At 41.8% G+C, this 19,731-nt stretch overlaps 2 protein-coding genes across 2 annotated transcripts in view; one reads left to right on the top strand and one right to left on the bottom strand.

Moving 5' to 3' along the window:
• The window catches only part of RPP30 (ribonuclease P/MRP subunit p30), a 34,236-nt gene extending 23,806 nt beyond the window's left edge, over positions 1-10,430 (top strand). Inside the window, exons 7-11 of the mRNA XM_062215054.1 lie at positions 204-320; positions 896-925; positions 1,315-1,352; positions 2,082-2,161; positions 4,653-10,430. Of these exons, the coding sequence (XP_062071038.1) occupies positions 204-320; positions 896-925; positions 1,315-1,352; positions 2,082-2,161; positions 4,653-4,762 (375 nt within the window). The 3' untranslated portion in view covers positions 4,763-10,430. The remainder of the gene's footprint in view (positions 1-203; positions 321-895; positions 926-1,314; positions 1,353-2,081; positions 2,162-4,652) is intronic.
• A 939-nt stretch (positions 10,431-11,369) lies between these two features.
• On the bottom strand, positions 11,370-19,336 carry ANKRD1 (ankyrin repeat domain 1). Its single transcript, XM_062215053.1, has 9 exons — positions 19,225-19,336; positions 18,431-18,610; positions 17,442-17,579; positions 17,184-17,291; positions 16,050-16,148; positions 15,156-15,254; positions 14,880-14,978; positions 14,647-14,745; positions 11,370-12,222 (listed from the first exon to the last, which is right to left on the bottom strand). Exons 1-9 carry the CDS (start codon positions 19,249-19,251, stop codon positions 12,112-12,114), a joined length of 960 nt encoding a protein of 319 aa, XP_062071037.1. The 5' UTR covers positions 19,252-19,336; the 3' UTR covers positions 11,370-12,111.
• Positions 19,337-19,731: the final 395 nt, after the last annotated feature.

Raw genomic sequence — 19,731 nt, 5'->3', positions numbered from 1 at the left:
ACAGATAAGAAAACTCTGTTGATCAAATAGTGCCTCAGATCTGTTTTATCTGTGAATGGTGGCATTTGGTTGCAAATCTGCCTTTGTGTACAGCTCTACTTTGACATACAGGAGGTGAGGAGGGAGATGAGCGGGGAAATGAGTGCAAATTAAGTGGGACAGTGTTTGTTTATCCATGACAGTTGCTTTTTTTTCCTGTGAAGGCAGTTGACCGAGGCCTGAGCTTTGAGCTTGTTTATAGCCCTGCTATCAAGGACTCCACAATAAGAAGGTACACAATTTCCAATGCGCTCAATTTGATGCAGATCTGCAGAGGAAAGGTATGGTTCTGTGCTTTTAGGACATTTTTCATATCTGCCAGTTTGTTATTAATTCACTAGAATTGGTAAACTGATGACTTAAAGTAGGGTAGCTCTGAAAGTACAGGAACAAATTCTTCCATTTCAATGAGCTCTAAGAATTAGAGGGAAAAAATATCAAGGAAAGAATAATGTAGGGAGGAGGGAGGGACATGTGTTGAATGCCTTTCTCTTTTAATAAGGACTCTTCAGTTTACTATGAAAGGAATAGTCTAGATAACAGTGTTTGTCATCAGTGAGTTGATTTAAAGTTATTAACCATTTTGACTAGTTTTTAAACTTAATTCATCTTCATCAAGATTTGTTTGGAAAGCTTATTGTGTTTTTCTGGTATAGGCTGCCTTTATCATTTGACTTTATTTTTAAAACAAGTTGGCATTTGGTATTTCACTTTAATCATTTGTCTCTTAAAGAAGTTGGTATTTGAGCCTTAAATGTTAAAGTGTGATTCCTAGTTACTCGTTATTCATTTCATAAGACTTGTCCTGTTTCTTTTACATTCATCTAAGATTAATGTAAACACTCTTATTTTGCAGAATGTAATTATATCCAGTGCTGCTGAAAGGGTAAGTCTAGCATGAAGCTCCTTGTTTTGGTTTTTTAAGTTAGAAAACTTTGCTAACTTCTAGGGAGGAATTCAAATAGTGATGTAATGAATTGGGTATTTTCTATTTTAACTGTACATTTGCTCATTGTAATTGTTGAAGAGTAGAACTTAACCCCATTCATTTTGGGCTTTGCCTTTATAGAATTAGTTTTCCTTTACGTTGTTATAAAATGCTTTGTAAGGTTTATATTTTCAAAAGGTTATAAACCCATCAAAATTATAAGAACTTAAATTCATGTAGTTGATGTCTTTCTTTTTGGATATTTAAGTATCTATTAATTTACTCAAATTAAGTCACTGAAATGTCATAAATAACCTCTCATTTGTTTTTTGTTCATTTTATTTTAGTCTTTAGAAATAAGAGGACCATATGACGTGGCAAACTTGTATCCTTTTCTGAGAAATTGTTGGAATTTTCTCTTAGAAAACTTGGAATTTGAAGTGATATTATATATATATATATATTTTTTTTTTTTTTTGACAGGCATAGTGGACAGTGAGAGAGAGACAGAGAGAAAGGTCTTCCTTTTGCCGTTGGTTCACCCTCCAATGGCCGCCGCGGTAGCGCGCTGCGGCCGGCGCACCGCGCTGTTCCGATGGCAGGAGCCAGGTGCTTCTCCTGGTCTCCCATGGGGTGCAGGGCCCAAGGACCTGGGCCATCCTCCACTGCACTCCCTGGCCACAGCAGAGAGCTGGCCTGGAAGAGGGGCAACCGGGACAGGATCGGCGCCCCGACCGGGACCAGAACCCGGTATGCCGGCGCCGCAAGGCGGAGGATTAGCCTGTTGAGCCACGGCGCTGGCCCGTGATATTATATTTTATCACAATATTTTTCTGAACCTCTTCATGTAAATTTGTGAATTAATAGCTTCAGAAACATGTCAGTTTGTAAAGAACTTCATCCTTCTGTTTTTCAGATTAAGCCCGAGTCAGAAAGGGGAATGAGGGACTCTGATAAAAGCTTAAGAGTTAAATTAGCCTCCTCTTCCCAGTAGGGCTAGGAGCTGTTATAGAACTAATGAGTCTCTCTCAGGTGAGCTGGCAGTTTCCGTTAGGTTGGTGTTCGTCCTGTGAACTTGACTAACTCTGGGTTAAAATCTTTAATGGCCCCATAGAGGGTTGCTGTTTGGACTCACTGAAAATAATGCCAAGGCTGCTGTGTCCACCAACTGCCGAGCAGCACTTCTCCATGCAGGTGAGCAGATTTTTCCAGTAAACACTGAATGCTCATGTTAGCCCGTCATTTTGTCAAACAGTTGAGCCATATCTACTTTTTATCATCCTACCTTTTGGATTTCCTTTAAGGGTCAGTTTTTCTTACCTTGTTTTATTTATATCTATCAACGCTTTCTCACCCTCACTTCTTTACTTTCTGTAGCTTACGAAATGAATATAGATTATGTTAAAGAAATAAGTATTAAACATATTCTTTCAAGCATATGTGTGTGTTCCCCTGCCCACATTTTGACAGGCTTCCTGTCTCTTTCCTTCTTTCTCTTCTCCAGAAGGCATGCCTTCCCTGTTGAAAGTCACTGTTTTAGGAAACCAATATGTTAAAAATATATGTTGTCATTTATTAGGGAAAGAGAAAAAGCAATTGTGTTTTTCAAAATCTGGTGAGCAAAACTCAGACTGTAACTTTTGTATTTATTACAACTCAGGATGTTTCTTATTTTTCTTTACATGATCAAATATGTACAGACTGTACATTTTTAGGAGTTATTTATTTATTTATTTAGTTACTTGGGGGGCAGAGACATAGAGACAGATAGAGGTATCTCCCATGCATTTTTTCATTTTTTCAAATGCCCGCAGTGGCCAGGGTTGGACCTGGGCCATTGCCAGGAGCTGGGAACACAAACCAGGTCTCCCATGTAGATGGCAGGAACCTAATTACTTGAGCCAACACTGCTGCCTCCCGGGAGCTGTATTAGCAATATGGGACATAGACGTCTTATCCAGTAGGTTAAACTCCCACCCTAGGCTGTATATTTTTTTTTTACCCATGTTTTACTTACGTATCTGTACCTCTTCACCTGAATTCCACCACTAGAATCCATTGGAATTTTATGATAAAAATTAAACTAAAAGTATGTCGTATGCCAAAACTTTGGAAAATGAAGTTTTAGTACAGCTTACACCCAGATGAATTGTAAATGTCACAGTAGGTTGCTGCAGGGGCTGATGGTGTGACATGCACAGCCACTTTCAATGCCAGGATCCCATATGACAGTGCTGGTTGGAGTTCTGGTTGTCTCACTTCCATTGCTTGGGCCCTTACTGCCCATGTGGAAGACCTGGATGGAATGCTAGGCTCCTGGCTTCAGCCTGGCCCAGCCCTGGCCATTGCATTCATTTGGAGAGTGAACCAGCAGATAGAAAGTCGATCTTTCTCTCTTTCTTTCACTCTCCCCCCACCCCTGCCCCGCCTCACTCTGCCTTCCAAGTAAATACATAAATCTCTTTTTAAAAGATACCAATAAGGATAGATTGCTATGTATAGACTTTTATTTGTCATATAAAATAGATAGGTTATTGAGGGCTTATGTGTTGTGTCTGGAATTTGAAAGAACAGTTTGTTCTATTCTGTTTACTATGAGGTAGATAGTTTACATTTTGTTTCAACATTTTTAGTTTGAGATTTTTGTGTTTATAGTCTGGACCTCACCACTGAATTTTTGGAATGATCAAATTAATTCAGATTTTTAATCAAGATTTGTGAAATTAGGGCACTTTTGGTTCCCATTTTGGTTAGTTCTGCCATTACTTCTATCTAAAAGCATTCAGGAGATCATAAAGATTTTGGATAACAAGTGATCTTCCAAAATAGGCTGAATAAGAAAAGAAAGTTAACATATATTAAAGTAGGGGTAAATATGAAATCCTGAATTACAGTTATTAGGATCAGAATGAAACAGAAGCGTGATGTATTCCTAGGATTGCTGATTCAGCTTAGGTTACATTGGAAGAAATAAAGGATTCTGAGGGAAGAGGATTCAGATCCTTGTCATTCCTACTGATGAAATCGCAGCTGGCACCTACATAATTCTGGGTGCCACGTTTAAAAACAGCGGTACCCTGGAGCGCTTCCAGAAGGTGGCCGATGGGTTCCTATGGGGTCGCGAAACCTCATGATGAGAGGTATTGGTGAAAGCAGCCCAGGAATGGTTAGCTGGCTTGGCGGTGGCCCTGCCATTGTGGGGTGTTAGCAGTTCAATATGATCAGTATTTCAGAGGTACATTGATGGTGAGATGAGAAAAATAGGACATACTGTAGAACTGAGGCAGGCACACACGTGGTGATGGGAGCAGTACAATAGACTATTGTATTTTCTCTCCACTTGTCAGTGTTTCCACCTCTAGAAAAAGTACCTGCTGCACTGAAGTTTGGGACTTGGGTTTCTGCTTCGTGCGATGCCATAGGCAGACCATTAAAAATAGCCATGCCCTGTAGTGTTACCTTTGAGATAATCCTTAGGAGTGAATTACAGGGTACTAATATATGCTATCTGTGTATGTCAAGAAAAACTATATTGACAGTGAGTGGTATTGGCATCGGCACCCATAGCAGTTCACTTTGGTTTTATCATTTACTAGAGTGTAAGCCAGTATTATGTTTGTTAAACCATGTCTTTATAAATTATATCCTAATTTCAGGCACTATGGTTTCCCTGTTTGTTTTACAGAAACCAGAAAAACTGCTTTTGGAATTATCTCCACCGTGAAGAAACCTCGGCCATCAGAAGGAGATGATGATTCTCTTCCAGCTTGCAAGAAAGCTAAGTGTGAGGGCTGAAAACACTCCAGCCTCCACGGGCATGCTGTCCCTCCCTTGTGCAGTTCATCAGCCACAACAAAAATAAAACCTTGATTGTCATTTGCAATTTTCATTTGAAGCTAGAAATCAAGTCTCTAAAAAATTTTACATTCAGTCATTTAACAATAAGCAGAACCTAGTGCAGCCTTTTTAAAGGCTGCCGGCTTAATGAATTTAGAAACATTTTAAGAGGAAGACAGACTGCTTTATTTGTCCTTTGTGTATGTGGTAAATAACAACAGTAGACTTGAATAAGATGTTTCAGCATTTCGGGACACTTTCAAAATGTTTCCTGTTCATTTAAAAACTCATGCCTTTCTACTTGTTATATACAGTGGCTTATTTTTTAATCTTACCACTCAAGAAGTAATTTTGAGGACTTTTAAACCTTACATTAAGAGGGTGACTTAATTGATCTATTCATGTTTTAAGCTTTTCTGTCAGTGTATTTATCAAGTTAGAGTTCTTTCTAAAAGGAATTGCCATAAAATTTATGGAAGGAGAGAAGATATACATGTAAAATTAGACTTGGCCTCTTCCTTCACTGCTTACTTTGTGATATCTTTGAAATAAGATTACTTTTGGTTGGAACCCCCTGGAGGCCTAATGCTGATTTCCCTAGTAGCTGTATTAAAATTATCAAAGCATAGAAGGGGCATTTGACATCCCAAATCAGAGTGTCTGGCTCAAGTCCCAGCTACTTAGCTTCTCGATCCAGTTTTCTGCTAATACACGTCCTTAGGAGTCAGCAGAAAATGGCCCAAGTACTTGAATACCTGCCACCCTTGTGTCAGGACCTCCTGGCTTCAGCCTGGCCTCTTTGTTATCAGCATTTGGGGAGTAAACCAGCAGATGGAAGATCTTTCTCTCTTGTCTTTCTGCCTTTCAAATCAAAACAAACACAAATTTAAAAATATATATATCAAAGTAATAAACTCAACTAACTAGAAATAATTCTTTTCATAATAGCAGTATCATCATGTTAAGTAAAAGTAGCCTTTTGTGCACATATTTGCATTTGTGCTATATTGATACACAAAACACAGTGGGATAGAGAAAGAGATACAATCGAGTAAGAATTTTTTGTTTTGTTTTGTTTTGTTTTTAAGGTTTATTTATTTATTTGAAAGGCAGAGTTATGGAGAGGTAGGGAGAGAGAGGTCTTCCTCCACTGGTTCACTCTGCAGATAGCTGCAACAGCCGAAGCTGCGCCGATTGGAAGCCAGGAGTCAGGAGCTTCTACCTGTCTCCCATGTGGGTGCAGGGAACAAGGACTTGGGCCATCTTCTACTGCTTTCCCAGGTCATAGCAGAGAGCTGGATTGGAAGTGGAGCAGCTGGGACTCGAACCGATGCCCATATGGGGATTCCAGCACTGCAGGTGGTGGCTTTACATGCTATACTACAGTGCCAGCCCCAGAATTTTTCTGAAATGAGAAAAAGAACATTGTTTTGAGGGTCAGAGACAACACACTTATAAAAAAGAGAAAAGCTGGGGCAGGTATCTTGTAGCAGGTTAAGCCTCCACTTGAGACATACATATCTCATATTGGAGTGCCTGTCAAGTCCTATCTGCTCTGCTTCTAATTTAGCTTCCTGCTAATGCATCCTGGGATGCTAATGCATTCCTGCTAATGCAAGTAGATGATGTCACAAGTGCTTGGACCCCTGCCACCATTGTGAGAGACCAAGATGAAAGTTCCAGACTTTCTGGAAAGTTCCAGCTTCTGGCTGGCCCAGCCCTAACTGTTGCAGGCATTTGGGGGAGTGAATCAGTGGACAGAAGATTGATCAGTCAGTCTCTCTCTCTTTCTCTCTATTGCTCTGCCTTTAAGGTAGTTGAAAAATAAATAAATAATAAATGCCTTTTAAAAAGAAGGGTTTATACCAATCTCACTTATGAATGTAAATGCTCAAAAAATTAGTTAAGAGAAACCTTTAAAACAACATGACCAGGTAAAATTTATCCCAGGAATATAAGAATATCTTGGAATTGGATTATTTCAGTTCTTTTAAGGTAGTTTACATTATCATTTTAATAGGTCAGATGAGAAAAATTAGAAGCCTAATAGATGCCAAAAATACATTTGATAAATTTTAATACCTCCTATTTTTAAAAATACAACAATAGGGAGTAGGCATTTAGCCTAGTGGTTAAGATGCTTACATTCCATATTAAAGACCCTTGATTCGATTCCTGTCTCTGGCTTCTGACTCCAGCTTCCTGCTAATGCAGACTCCAGGAAGCAGCGATGGTGAAGTAGTTAGGTTCTTGTCACCCACATGGCATACCTGGATTGATTTCCTGGCTCCCAGCATTTGGCCTGGTCCAGGCACAGCCATTGCAGACATTTAGAGAGTAAGACAGTAGATAAGAATTCTATCTCTGCTTCTCTGTCTCTCCCTTTAAAAACAAAGCAAAAACAATAACAATCCATGGAAAAATACAAATAGAATATTGCACACACATTGGAGGCCTTCAAAAAGTTTGTCTTATGAAAAAAGCTTGCATGAATTTCCAAAATTTTTGCACCAAAACAAACTCACACTGACTTCTTATGACATATCTGAACAGGATCTACTTTGAAGTACTAAGAAAGGTAAGGCATCAGTTTGAAAAGAACACCTCAGCCAGCATTGTGATATAGTGGGTTATGCCACCACCTGCAATGCCAGATCCCACGTGGATGCTGATTCAAGTCCCAGCTGCTCCACTTCCAATCCAGCTTCTTGCTAATACACGTGGGAAAGCGGACGATGGCCCAAGTGCTTGGGCCCCTGCCACCTATTTAGGAGATCTAGAAGAAGCTCTTGGCTCTTGGCTTTGGCCTTGCCCAGCCCTGGCTGTTACAGCCATTTGGGGAGTGAACCAGCAGATGGAAGATCCCTCTCTTTGCATATGTCTGTCTCTCTCTCTAACTGCCTTTCAAATAAATAAACAGATTTTTTTTTCCAAACAGCTCCTACTGGTGACATAACGAGTTCAGCTAAAATTGCATCAAGAATAGGCATTAAATTTAGGGGGAAGCTTAGGTAGTAGAAGAGTGAAATTATTCATGATGCTTTATGAAAAGTTTGTGGGGGAGGTGCTCCACAGAAACCAGCAGTTTACAAATGGATAACATTTTAAGAATAGACAAGACAGTGTTGAAGATGAGGCCCACAGCAACAGGCTATCCACATCAATTTGCAAGGAAAAATTTAACCTTGACCACGCCCTAACTGAGGAGGTCCTCCTGATTAACTACAGAAGCAGTAGCCAGCACCATAGATGTCTCAACTGCTCCATCTGACGCAAGTCTGACTGCAGAATTAAAATAGAGCAGACTTGCTGCTGTGTGAGCACCAGAACTGTTGCACCCAAATCAGCTGCAGACAAAAGCAGCTTTCTATGGACGTTTGAAACAACTAGGATCAAGATCTTGAAGCATTTGTTTGAAGAACCGGAAAAGGAGACGGAAGTGCTGCCTTACTGGTACAGTGTGGGCCAGTCGAGAGCAAAGGTCATGGTAACAGTCTTTTGGGTTGCTAAAGGCATTCTGCTTGATGACTTTCTAGAGAGCTAAAGAATAACATCTGTTCATTAGGAGAAAGTTTTGAGAAAGTTAGATAAAACTTGATAGAAAAATGCTTGGGAAAGCTTCACCAGAGAGTCCCTCACCCTGACAGTGCATCTGCTCACTCCTCTTGTGACAAGGATATTTGGGGAGGAGTTTTGATGGGAAATCATAAGGTATCCACCCTGTAGTCCTGATTTGGCTTCTGACTTCTTGTTTCCTTATCCTAAAAAAAATCTTCAAAGGGCACACATTTTTCTTCAGTAAATTATGCCAAAACTGCATTCTTATGTGAATGCACAGTGCCCATATGTAATGTGCACAAATAGAGTGCCATGAGATTAGGAATCCTGCTGATTGCTTCCTTCATTTTTCATTTTTATATTGGGTTAATATTTAATATTGTTTAAGAGGAGAGAGGACATTTTTCCATTTGGGCTTTGGGTGGTAGATAAAGGCAGTATAATGAATATTATGACATTGAGTCCGGAGGGGGAGTACAACAAGACACACCTTAGGGGAACCAAAAAGCAAAGGATTCAAGATTGGCTTCCTTAAGGAAATATAGCTCGACCAAAGGGGAAAGACAAGGAGAAACGATGTGATGGGGTCAGGTACCAGGAGAACCTTCCACAGAGCTGGCACGGTATAAGCGACTTCACTAGGTTTGTGAAAAAGAACACTGGCTTCAATGTGGAAAACAGCCTAGAGGCTGGGAGCCCTAAGAGAATGTTTGAGTAATCCAGCTAAGAAATAAGGGTCATCTGAGGCTGGCGCCGCAGCTCAATAGGCTAATCCTCCGCCTGCAGCACCGCACACCGGGTTCTAGTCCCGGTTGGGGTGCCGGATTCTGTCCCGATTGCTCCTCTTCCAGTCCACTCTGCTGTGGCCCAGGAGTGCAGTGGAGGATGGCCCAAGTGCTTGGGCCCTGCACCCACATGGGAGACCAGGAGAAGTACCTGGCTCCTGGCTTCGGATCAGCACGGTGTACCGGCCGCAGCAACCACTGTGAGGTGAACCAACGAAAAAGGACGACCTTTCTCTGTCTCTCTTACTGTCCACTATGCCTGTCAAAAAAAAAAAAAAAAAAAAAAGGATCATCTGAACTAGGAGACACATGCTTGCCATTGGATGACTCAAGACAGATTACACAGCTGCTGGGGTAGCATACTTGCTAAGACTTGGCAGTTGACTGAAGGAGAGGAGGGGCCAGCGCTATGGTGCAATGGGTTAAGATGCCACCTGCAGCACTCTCATCCCATGTGGATGCTGGTTTGAGTTCTGTTGCTCCACTTCTGATCCTGCACCCTGCTAATGGCCTGGGAAAGCAGCAGAAGATGGCCCAAACACTTGGGCCCCCGCAGTCATGTGCGAGACCTGGAGGAAGCTCCTGGCTCCAGGCTTCGGCATGCCTAGTCCTGGCTGTTGTGGCCATCTGGGAGTGAATCAATGAATGGAGGATCTCCTTCTCTTCCCCCTCTCCCTATAACTGCCTTTCAGATAAATAATTTTTTTTTTTTTTTTAGAGGAGGAGTGAGGAAAAGAAGGTCAAGAACAATTTCGTAGAATTCTCCATTGGCCAATAGAAAATACCTCTCACTGAGTGAGCTCAAGATGAAATATTGTGGACAAAGACTGCTTAGTGGGAAGGAAGGCAAGGATCTTATAGAAACTGAAGGTTTGTGTAATGGAAACTTGGAATTTTTCCCTGAAATGTTAGTCATTTCCATTAGCAGAGATAACTGGGAGTTGTTTTTATTCTAATGAGTTTATTCCATGTTGTATCTCCTGCCCTCTCTTTATTCATGCAAATATTTGGCTCTCTCCTATACCCTCCTAGCATTTGAGGGGAGAGGGACTGGTGGGGAGGCAGAGGGGTGGTGAAAGGACTGGGAAGGAGAGAGCAGACAGAACAAAACTGCCCTGGAACTCCCAATGCTTGTGGGATGTGGACTCTGTGTTGGAAGGGAATTAAATAGAAAAGCTTCAAACAACTTATGTCTCCATCACCAGATGATTAAAAGATGTAAGCACTCAAAATGTCAGTCCTGTCAAAGTCCTGTGTGTGATCTGTATGGGTTTTGGGAGGTGACTTCTAGTGTTTCACATTAGTCTCCATTAAATGCAAAACAGCAACTCAGTTATGTTTGAAACTCACATTGAATGTCCCCACTTCCACATGGGTGCTGGTTCAAGTCTTGGCTGCTCCACTTCCAATCCAGCTCTCTGCTAATGCACCTGGGAAAGCAGTAGAAGATGGTCCAGGTGCTTGGGCCCCTGCACCTGCATAGGAGACACGGAAAAAGCTCCTGGCTCCTGGCTTTAAATTGTCCCAGCTCCAACCATTACTGCCATTTAGGGAGTGAACCAGCAGATGGAAGACTTCTCTTTCTGCCTTTCAAATAAATAAATAAAACTTAAAAAAAAAAAAAAAAAAGCCCACACAGCACATATGTCAGGCTGATAACTATATTTCTGATTACTTCTTTAGTACTAATTCATTCCAGGACAGTAAGGCAGGGACAATCTTGTTTTTCTCACCACAGGAAGTTCTTAGCACCTGCCAAGACAAGTCTCCTATTGAAGGCCAAAAGCATTGATCCGGTGTGTTCTCATGAGAGGCCTTTGACACTGCCAGCCCCTGGCCACAGTTGTTTAACCTCTGGTCAGGCCCTGGGAACTTAGGGAGTATTTGTTAAACTTGCCAGAGTCATTCTGCCCAGCAGGGGTCTCTTTTTCCCACACCAATGAGATGGAAAGAACTTGAACTCCTTTGTATCTTTAACCTTCTTAGCCTTACTGCTCAGAGTGCAGGAGGCATTGCAAGGTGCCATTGTCGCTTGAGAATTTCTCAGAAATGCAGAGTCTCGGGCCCCATCTAAGGTGGCAGAATCAGAATCTGCATTTTAACAAATTATCAAGAGTGCTGTTGTATAGGATATCGCCAATCTTAAAACCTTGGACAACAATGAACAAACCCCCTCCCAAATGTCCTTTTTTCACACTTTTTAAATAACTTTAAAAAGAGACTTAGTGTTTGTTTGCTTTTATTATGAATATAAAATATAGATACAACACAATATACATTTACACATTTACACTTTTCATTGCCTTTCATCTTTTTTGAGCAAATTCAGTCCTGTTGGCCCCGTAGGCCACACCTTCCCCTACCCTGCACTTACACTTCACCTTGGAACTCTGTGTGATTTGGTAACAAAGCAAAACAAAATCAGGCCTCCGGGGAAAATGGTTGGCTTTCCCATCCTTCTCACAGAATCGCTTTCATTGTCTCATTCCCTTCCTGTCACTACATGCCTTTCATTGCTTCATTCAATCTTCAGTATTAAAAATCAGAAGAAAAGAGGGCTGCAACAGCCGCCCCTGTCTTTTGAAAACACCTTGAAATGTCTTAGACGACAGATGACATCTACTTAGGTGCTCTGAGCATTGCTCAGTCACATGGTTTAAGAACTACCTATGGAAGGCTCTGAAAGTGTTGTATACAAATTAAGCTTTGTTTACCAAGTGGATTATCACGAAGGTCTGTATATCAATATCATCAAAGAAATATATAAATAAACTGGAATAAATTAAATAGAGTGAGATTTGCTAAAGGAAACTTTAACACCCATAACCCTGTGCTTTCTTGAATCTTTGATGATTACAGCTTCACAGCAAGTTGACAGACACTGGGCGCTGGCTCGTTGCTCTTGTTTTGGGCCATGCCTTCAAAATGCCAGTGAGCAGTTGCTGACGAAAGAATTTCATTTCCTTAGAACGTAGCTATGCGAGAGGTTTTGTAGGAGTTATCCTTGAGGCTGTCGAATATTGCTTTGGTTCCATTTTGCCAGTTTAGCACCAGATCCATTGGGGTCTTCCCGGCCTAATCAAAAAAGATGATGGAAACTTGACTGCCAGGCATGAGGCATCAAAACTCCATTCTCCCTGCATGTATGTTTAATGAGGGAAGGGTGGGGTATGTGTGATCAGTGTTCTGTGGTTTCTGCTATGAATGACTTGCAGTTTATATTCCAGCCAGCCCTTCACTCTTTCGCACTGAGATACCTTTGGCATTTTAAATTAGCACTTATTCTTTTCCTATGGAACTATCCTAGGTATTAGTAAAGTCCCTGGGCCCTGGACTGTAAGCAGCAAGAGTGCCCCCACATCATTTTAAATTCAAAGTTGCCTCTTGAGTTCCAGGACCCTAAAGCAAGGGCCCCTGGAGGTGACAGTATCCCTCCTGGTCAAGAACCAGGTCCTAGCAATCTGGATTGATTGCTTAGGCCTAGTGATAAATGAGCTGCTTCAGCACCTTAGCCTAAGTAGTCAGGTGCTGCTCCGTTACTATTGGTGCTCCTGGGAGCAGGTTTTTCACAGTTGGCAGGATTTATGCTGTGAACCAGTAAATTTATTTTTCTTGGAGTTGATGTCTACGATGTGTGAATAAGTAATTTTTTTAGATCAAATTTTGATTTCCCTTATGCACACATCCCAAGATATTTACAAATACTACAACCATTCAGATAGGAGAAGTCCTAATATTTTCCATCCCTGTTCCTTCCAAAGTGTTTCCTTAAAGCGGAAGCTTTGAGATGCCAGTAAGTCTACAGACACGTTTTGGTTTTGCCCAAACCACTTAAGCTTTTTTTTTTTCTTTAGAGGTTAGAATTAATTGGCAACAATTGGATATCAAGAAATTTCCCAACTGGATCTGTGACCTCTGTGGAAAAACCGGTAGAATTCTGCCACAGAACAACAATGGACTGAGCTGAGGAACACCCACCATCTTTAAAAGAGTTACATGCACAGACCCCAGCAGCCACCCATGTAAGTTATGTACGTGACCTGCTCTGGGCCCCTGTGAGTATCTGAGATAGTGACTCTGTAACTCATGCTGGAACTTCCCCATCTCTGTAGTGTCTTTCCTAAAGAACACTCCTCAGCGGACGTGCCTACAGAGTTTTAGACAACAATAGAACAGAGTGTGGTGTCTGCAATCCCCTTTAAGAAACCACGTGATAGCTTCGTGGTCTTTGGGGAGATCATCAGTCCACTAGGTTAGTGACACTAATAGGTCCAGAACCCTATGCTGAGGTTGAACTGATAATTCAGAGCCATGAGCTCTTTGTGCATTTTGGGTTATTCTTCCATAAATTCCTTGCAGCCCTCTCTGTTAAAGTTTATCTCCTGATACACAGTCTCTCCAAATGCGTATGCTGTTTATCTCTGTTGCTAGTGTCTCACTGCCTGGGGAAAAAAAAAATCCTCACATGTACTGCAGTTGTGCAGACTTCATTTGGAATCTATTCTTTTTCTTATTGTTTTCAAAAATGACTTGGAGAGACCAATTCTAGTATCATGCACTAGGGAATCCTACTGTTAACACTTTCTCATCCCAAGGAGTCTCCACCCACTACTCCTATCTGTTCTTGCCACTGAGCCAGTTTTTTGGTTTTTTTTTTAATAAAATATTCCTCTCAGTCTCATAGTAACACAAATAAAGGAAGGAAATTATGCGTGTTTGTAAGATGATTTGGTTCTTTCCCCTTTTTTGGAAGGTGATTCTCTAAAATCTTCAAAATAATTTCTTCAGTAACTTATCCCTATTCCTCTGGGTGATATTTTGAAACTCATATCAGATGATGTTTATTTGGAATTGGTACCCTGAGGAAAAGTTGGTGTCATTCCCTGCTCACAGATGAAGTTAAATTAATATGTACTTATACAAGAATTTTCAGAGCCTCAATATAGAAAATTATTTTGAGAGATAAGGCAGACAAACTAAAGTGGAGGATGGATGGAAATTATCTGAAAACTTTAGGCAAAAGCATAGTTTTCCCTGGAAGAAAATGGTAACATTGGATATTGATTGGATATTAATCAATTGGATATTGATTGGATGTGAATTTTATTTCATTGGCTGCACTGACCACTGGACTGCTAGGCCATTTCAGGAATGGTGAATGTCCGTATTCCTAGTTCAGAAGGAAAACTGGAGTTGTCTGACACAGGTTTTTCTGAAGGTGAAAAATTGGGCCATCTTTGTATATTTCTCTTTAAGACCAAATTTTCAAAGAACTATTAGCACTAAAGTCATAGCAGTAACTATGGCATCTCCTGGCTCTGCCCATGCAACCTGTATTGCTGTGGAGGTTAACAGCATCCTCATGGAAATGGGGAGGGGCATTTAAACCACCCAGAGATGCCCCAAAATACTAGCACTGTGGGATATTGTTAAGTATTTAAGGGATGCTTCTGGAAATTAGGAAATCAGCATTCAGTGCCCCTTGTTTTGAGTACTCACGCTGTTCTTGATGGTGAGGTCGGCACCGTACATAATCAGGAGCCTTATCATCTTATAGCGATTCAGTCTCACAGCATCATGCAGGGGCGTATCTCCTTCCTAGAGGAGCAGAATAGACAGGCTTCAGTGAGCCTGAAACCTGCAAGCGGCCCTGAAAGGGCACCCTGGCTGGTAGGCGTGAGTCCAGATAAGCAGTGGAGCTGTAGGAGGCCCAGCGCGGCCCGACTACTTACTCGGTCTTTGGCGTTCAGGTCTGCTTCACAGGCGATGAGGTGCTCCGCGCACTCGTAGTGGCCGGTCCTCACCGCCACGTGCAGCGCCGTGCTGAGCAACTGGAAAAGTGGAAAAGGCTGCTGATGCCCTGGGAGTGAGGACAGAGCTGTCCCAGACCCCAAGGCATGTGCCAGCAGCAGTGGCCAGGGTGCCTGCTTGTAGCAGGGGCTTCCAGATGACCTCAATGGAGAGGTGGGGCTAGGAGGGGGATGGGAAGGAGGAGGAGGGGAAATAACCTTATCTCGAGCGCTGATTTTTGCACCTTTGTTCAGCAACAATTTTAAAACCTCCAGGTTTCCTCCACGGCATGCCCAGTGGATGGCTGTGGATTCAAGCTGCACAGGAAGGCGAAAGGACACAGTGTAAGAACCTGGGCAGGGAACTCAGACTTGGTCTTCCCATGCAAACTTTGTATTTGTTTCTTTCATTTTTTTTTTTTCCAGTGTATTTTTTCTTTGACTTTGGCCACTTCTTTTGGATTTTTTAATGCCTCTTTTCCACTTTGCTATCAAGTCAAACTGAACTTCATTTAAATAAATGAAGCCTTTCCCCAGCTCAATCGTTAGTTCATAAAATGCACTGTGTACTAGTCTTTGTAGATATCACAGCGGCTGAATTACTGTGGTCTGAATAGCAGCTACTTTCCATAAATGCAGTTCATTTAGAATGCAGCCTGCCCCAGATCTCATCCATGGCGATTGGCATCTATTGCATACAGTGCATAGCTAGAGAATTCTATGTTGCTGGCAGCCAAGAGGCCTTGAGCAGGCTGCCATGTTTAATGGAAGAACAGGGGTGTTGAAAGGCAAGTGTCGACTTCAATACTTCTCAGTAACGCTGCCGACTTGATAATGCCCCCACTTTCTTAGGATATTGAATTTGGTTCAACAGTTTTCACTTCCTTCTCTTCCCCTTTCGAAACCTTCCACTCCTTTTCAGTATGTATGGAAAGTACTTTTCACTCAACCTAGCCTCATCTCCCAACTTTCCTTTGTATGGAGAAATGAGCTTTTGCCTACTTCTCGCAGATCAATTTCAATCCAATCCGGCCAGTTTTTCATTGTCGGTTTTCTTGAGCTTCATATAGTTTACTTACTTTGGCTCATTTCCAAGCAAAGAAATATATTTACCATATCACGGAATTCGATCTGGGCTCCAGCTTCCATTAGCTTCTCCACAATTGCCAAATGCCCTTCCAAGCATGCTCTATGAAGAGCTGTTCGTTTATACTGTCAGAATAGAGATTAAAAAAAGAGATAGCAATGCATATAAAAATGTGCACAAATCCTTTAAGAGGTATGAAGCTGGGGTCTATGATGACCTAAGTGATAGAAACCCAAGTGCTTCTTTATGAATTAGAAATGTCTAAGTTAGCTGAAATTACAGAATTAGAACAATTATCCCACAACTAAGATTTGAACTTCCTGCAACATAAATTTCTAAGTGCTCAAAGGTCAACATTAGGAAATGTGAACTTAAAGGCTCAAAACCACCTAAATGATGACATTTCCCATTCTTGCATTTTGCACCTTCCTGTAGCATTTCCAGTGCAGATCACAGAGTTTTCTTCTATCTGGGGTTATTGCTAGGTTGACTATCAAAAAGTGTGCAATTCCTGTTTAAGGGAATAGGAGGCATATTTTTGGCTTAACCTATCAAGTGCCCCTCCACCCACATTGCAGTTCATGGGGGAAATAATACAAAAGGATTAGTGATCTTTGGTAAATTGTCTTCGTATGGATGATGCTAATGCTAGAGCTGGACCAGCTAAGGCTTTATTTCATGCCAATGCCCTGTGCTTACAGATAAGGAAACTGCGGTCTAGAAAATACACATTAGCTGCTCAAAATCAAGTAGCCAAGCAGCAGCGGGGCTGGCATTTGAACTCCACTCCAGAGTCTACGTCTAGTACTGATGTGTTTGGATCTAACCAAAGATGATGCTGATAATGTATTCCTCCAAAGATGGCTTTCTGGACTTGCCCTATTAGCAGATTATCCCAAGGATCTACAAAGTTACAGAGACACAGAAAAATCAGCTCTAAGTATCTGAGTGCCAGTAACAAGCAACCCATAGTACTGAGCTAGAATTTTTTTTTTTTTTTGCATCATTACACTCTTCAGTTATGCTACTGGCATGTATGGCAACAGCTGGGGGAACTGCTTCAGATGGCAAGACTGGCACCATACTGGCAAGGCTGCCAGAAAGCCTAAGAAACACAAAATTAATGTGATGGCTCTTGCAGTGCTTTGGATGAGCCTTACCTCATCACAGACATCTGGATTGTTCTGGTCTGACAAGAACTTTTCTACTACTGCCAGTTTATTTTCCAGAGCAGCCTTTAGAAATCTAGGCACATCCACAGGTTCGGTCTATAGCGAAAAAAAGAAAAATCAATCAATCAATCAATCATGTGAGAACTACCATGAGTTCTCCAGGATCTGATCAGACCCTTCCAGACACGTTTCCCCTTGTAGCACAGCACTGGGTGTATGGCAAGACAAAAACCAAACAGCTCTTACAATGATTTCAGGTTCCGGTTCCTTTGCAACAGGAACTTTAGTCTTCCTGTATTTTTTCCTTTTCTTCAGTTGAATGATTATTTCAAGGTCTTCTAAATTTTCAAGCTTTGATCTTTGTTCTAGTTTTTTCTTTTTAAGCTAAAAAAAGAAATCCATATTTCAAAAATGTGGGGAGTTCTGACAAGCATTCTAACGGTGTCTAAACAACATTGCATGGTCTGAGGCAAGTATGTGAACAGAAAAAATCAAACATTTTAAAATAAATCTCTGACTTCCATTTAGTGATTTCAAGTTTTGGGGAATCAGATTTTCAACTAAATAACTTCATGTTTACCATCCTTTACTTCTACAGCCCTTGACTAATTGGAGACACAATGGGATCCCTAAGTGATGATTTTATGATTCATTCTATAAACAAGCCCCAGACTTCTGTAGTCTATTTAATCATGCTCAAAAATTGGGTTTTATTAACCCAAAAGAATCTAATAACACATACTAAACACTGCAATATCAGTGCCCACTAAGCAGGATCTCTAAAGCAGACTGCCCGGGCACCACAGCTAACCAATGCACATTTTATCTGTGTGAGCAGGTAATGAGAATTTCCTCAGCAGCACAGATTACGTCAACACAGAAAGCAGGCACAGCCCAACACTGAACAACAGGCTGCAAACCATGTTCTGAAGAAAAAGAGGGACTAACTAGATGGCATGTGACATTGCGAATTCACTGGATATGTTTACCTTTTGGAGTCTGTCTCTCAATCAAAACATGGTCATAGCACATTGAATAACTGATTCAGAATCCAAAAGTCATAATTTAGTTGAAGAATTATTTTCCCAAACCTGTTCCATGAAACTTGCCTCTCTGTGGGTTGGAATCTTTGCAATGGCTGCATTTATCTTGTGTCTTTCTCCTCCTTCATCTCCGGCACCTCCATCCACACCAGCCCCAACCTCCCAGCTATAGACCCAGTGGAAGGTTCTTACCTCTGCCTCTCGCTGTTTCTCCCTTTCCCACTGTTGCTCTGCCAGGCTCACGTGGTGGGCCGGGAGTGTCTTTAGATCCTCTTGCTTCTCTGAAGTGACAGCAGCTTCATACTGTCCATCTCTGAAATCATCGGGAAGGAATTCCCCTGTTTCCCCGTTGCTGCTCTTCTTCCCTGTGACCTGCAGGGGAGGAAGACGGCAGGGTCAGTAGCAGCGGTGTCCGTCAGGGGATGCTGCAGGAGGCCTGCGGTCCTTCCTCTTTGGGGAGAGCCGCTGCGTGTGCTGCACTCTCAGATCCCAGGCTGCAATATGGAGCTGCAGATATGCTACAACCACATCCAGGGGCTTGCCTCTCCTCTTAGATCAAGGCTTACGCTGAGTTGACGTAGCTCCTTCTACCATTAATCTGCTTAATCACAAATGCCCCTCTGCTTATTTAAAATTATTTCATTGTAGAAAACCTTGGTAGGTCCTGGCCTTGACTTACAGATTTTCCAAACACATCTACCTGCCATAAAATGTCTACCTAAGGCATTCTGATAACTACATGTGAGTCCATACCTTAGTAATAAAACCAAAGGAGAAAATAATAAATAGGAAATAGGGAGAGAATTAATTAGTCCCCTCCATTTTTTCCTAATTTCATTTGGTTTATCATATAAACCAAAATTCTGTATATATGACATTTTCGTAGTTCTCTTGTATTATGCCTGAAAGAAAAGGGTATTTCAATTTTCAAAGAAAAGCCAAGACAAACTAGTTTTCATTACATAAAAACAAGGCATCTCACGTACCAGCTCCTCTACTTTCAGTACCATCATGTTGGCTGGAGTGCGTCTGTGTGGTTTTCTCCTGTGGAATGAATCCCTGGAGTTGGCCCTGCTGGTCCCCTCCACACTGCTTGGCTTATATAGCTTGGGCTGGGTGAGATAATCTTCCAACCTGGGAACCCAAGTAACAGCCCTGCCCCCCTGCCAGTAGCCAACTCAGAGGCAGGTGAATTTTCATTCCAGACTCAGTGTCTGGGAAGCCCAAGAGGGAGGGGATGACAAGCTCCCCCACCTCCCCCTGAATATGTGAATCAGGAAGAAATGTGAGAGGGCCATGCCTTCAGCAGTGACCACACAGCTCAGCAATGCGAGTCATCCTATTTATCGAGAAGCCAGGGGACAGCTGTCTGTGAATATTGCACCACATCACTGCTCTTTTTCCTTCTTTGTCAGCTCTCATATGACTAACCTATCAAGAAAATGCGAATGCCCTGCGTATCACACTCCCAGTCATATCTTTCTGATAACCAG

This window comes from Lepus europaeus, chromosome 17, assembly GCF_033115175.1.
Source record: "Lepus europaeus isolate LE1 chromosome 17, mLepTim1.pri, whole genome shotgun sequence".
NCBI lineage: Eukaryota > Metazoa > Chordata > Mammalia > Lagomorpha > Leporidae > Lepus > Lepus europaeus.
This window is presented reverse-complemented; position numbering and strand designations above follow the sequence as displayed.

Coding starts and splice junctions, on each gene's coding strand:
- ANKRD1 (XM_062215053.1), bottom strand. CDS start 19,251: ATGATGGTACTGAAAGTAGAGGAGCTG. Junction 16,149..17,183: donor ATCCAGATGTCTGTGATGAG/GTAAGGCTCATC, acceptor CTATTCTGACAG/TATAAACGAACAGCTCTTCA. Junction 15,255..16,049: donor AGATCGAATTCCGTGATATG/GTAAATATATTT, acceptor CTTCCTGTGCAG/CTTGAATCCACAGCCATCCA.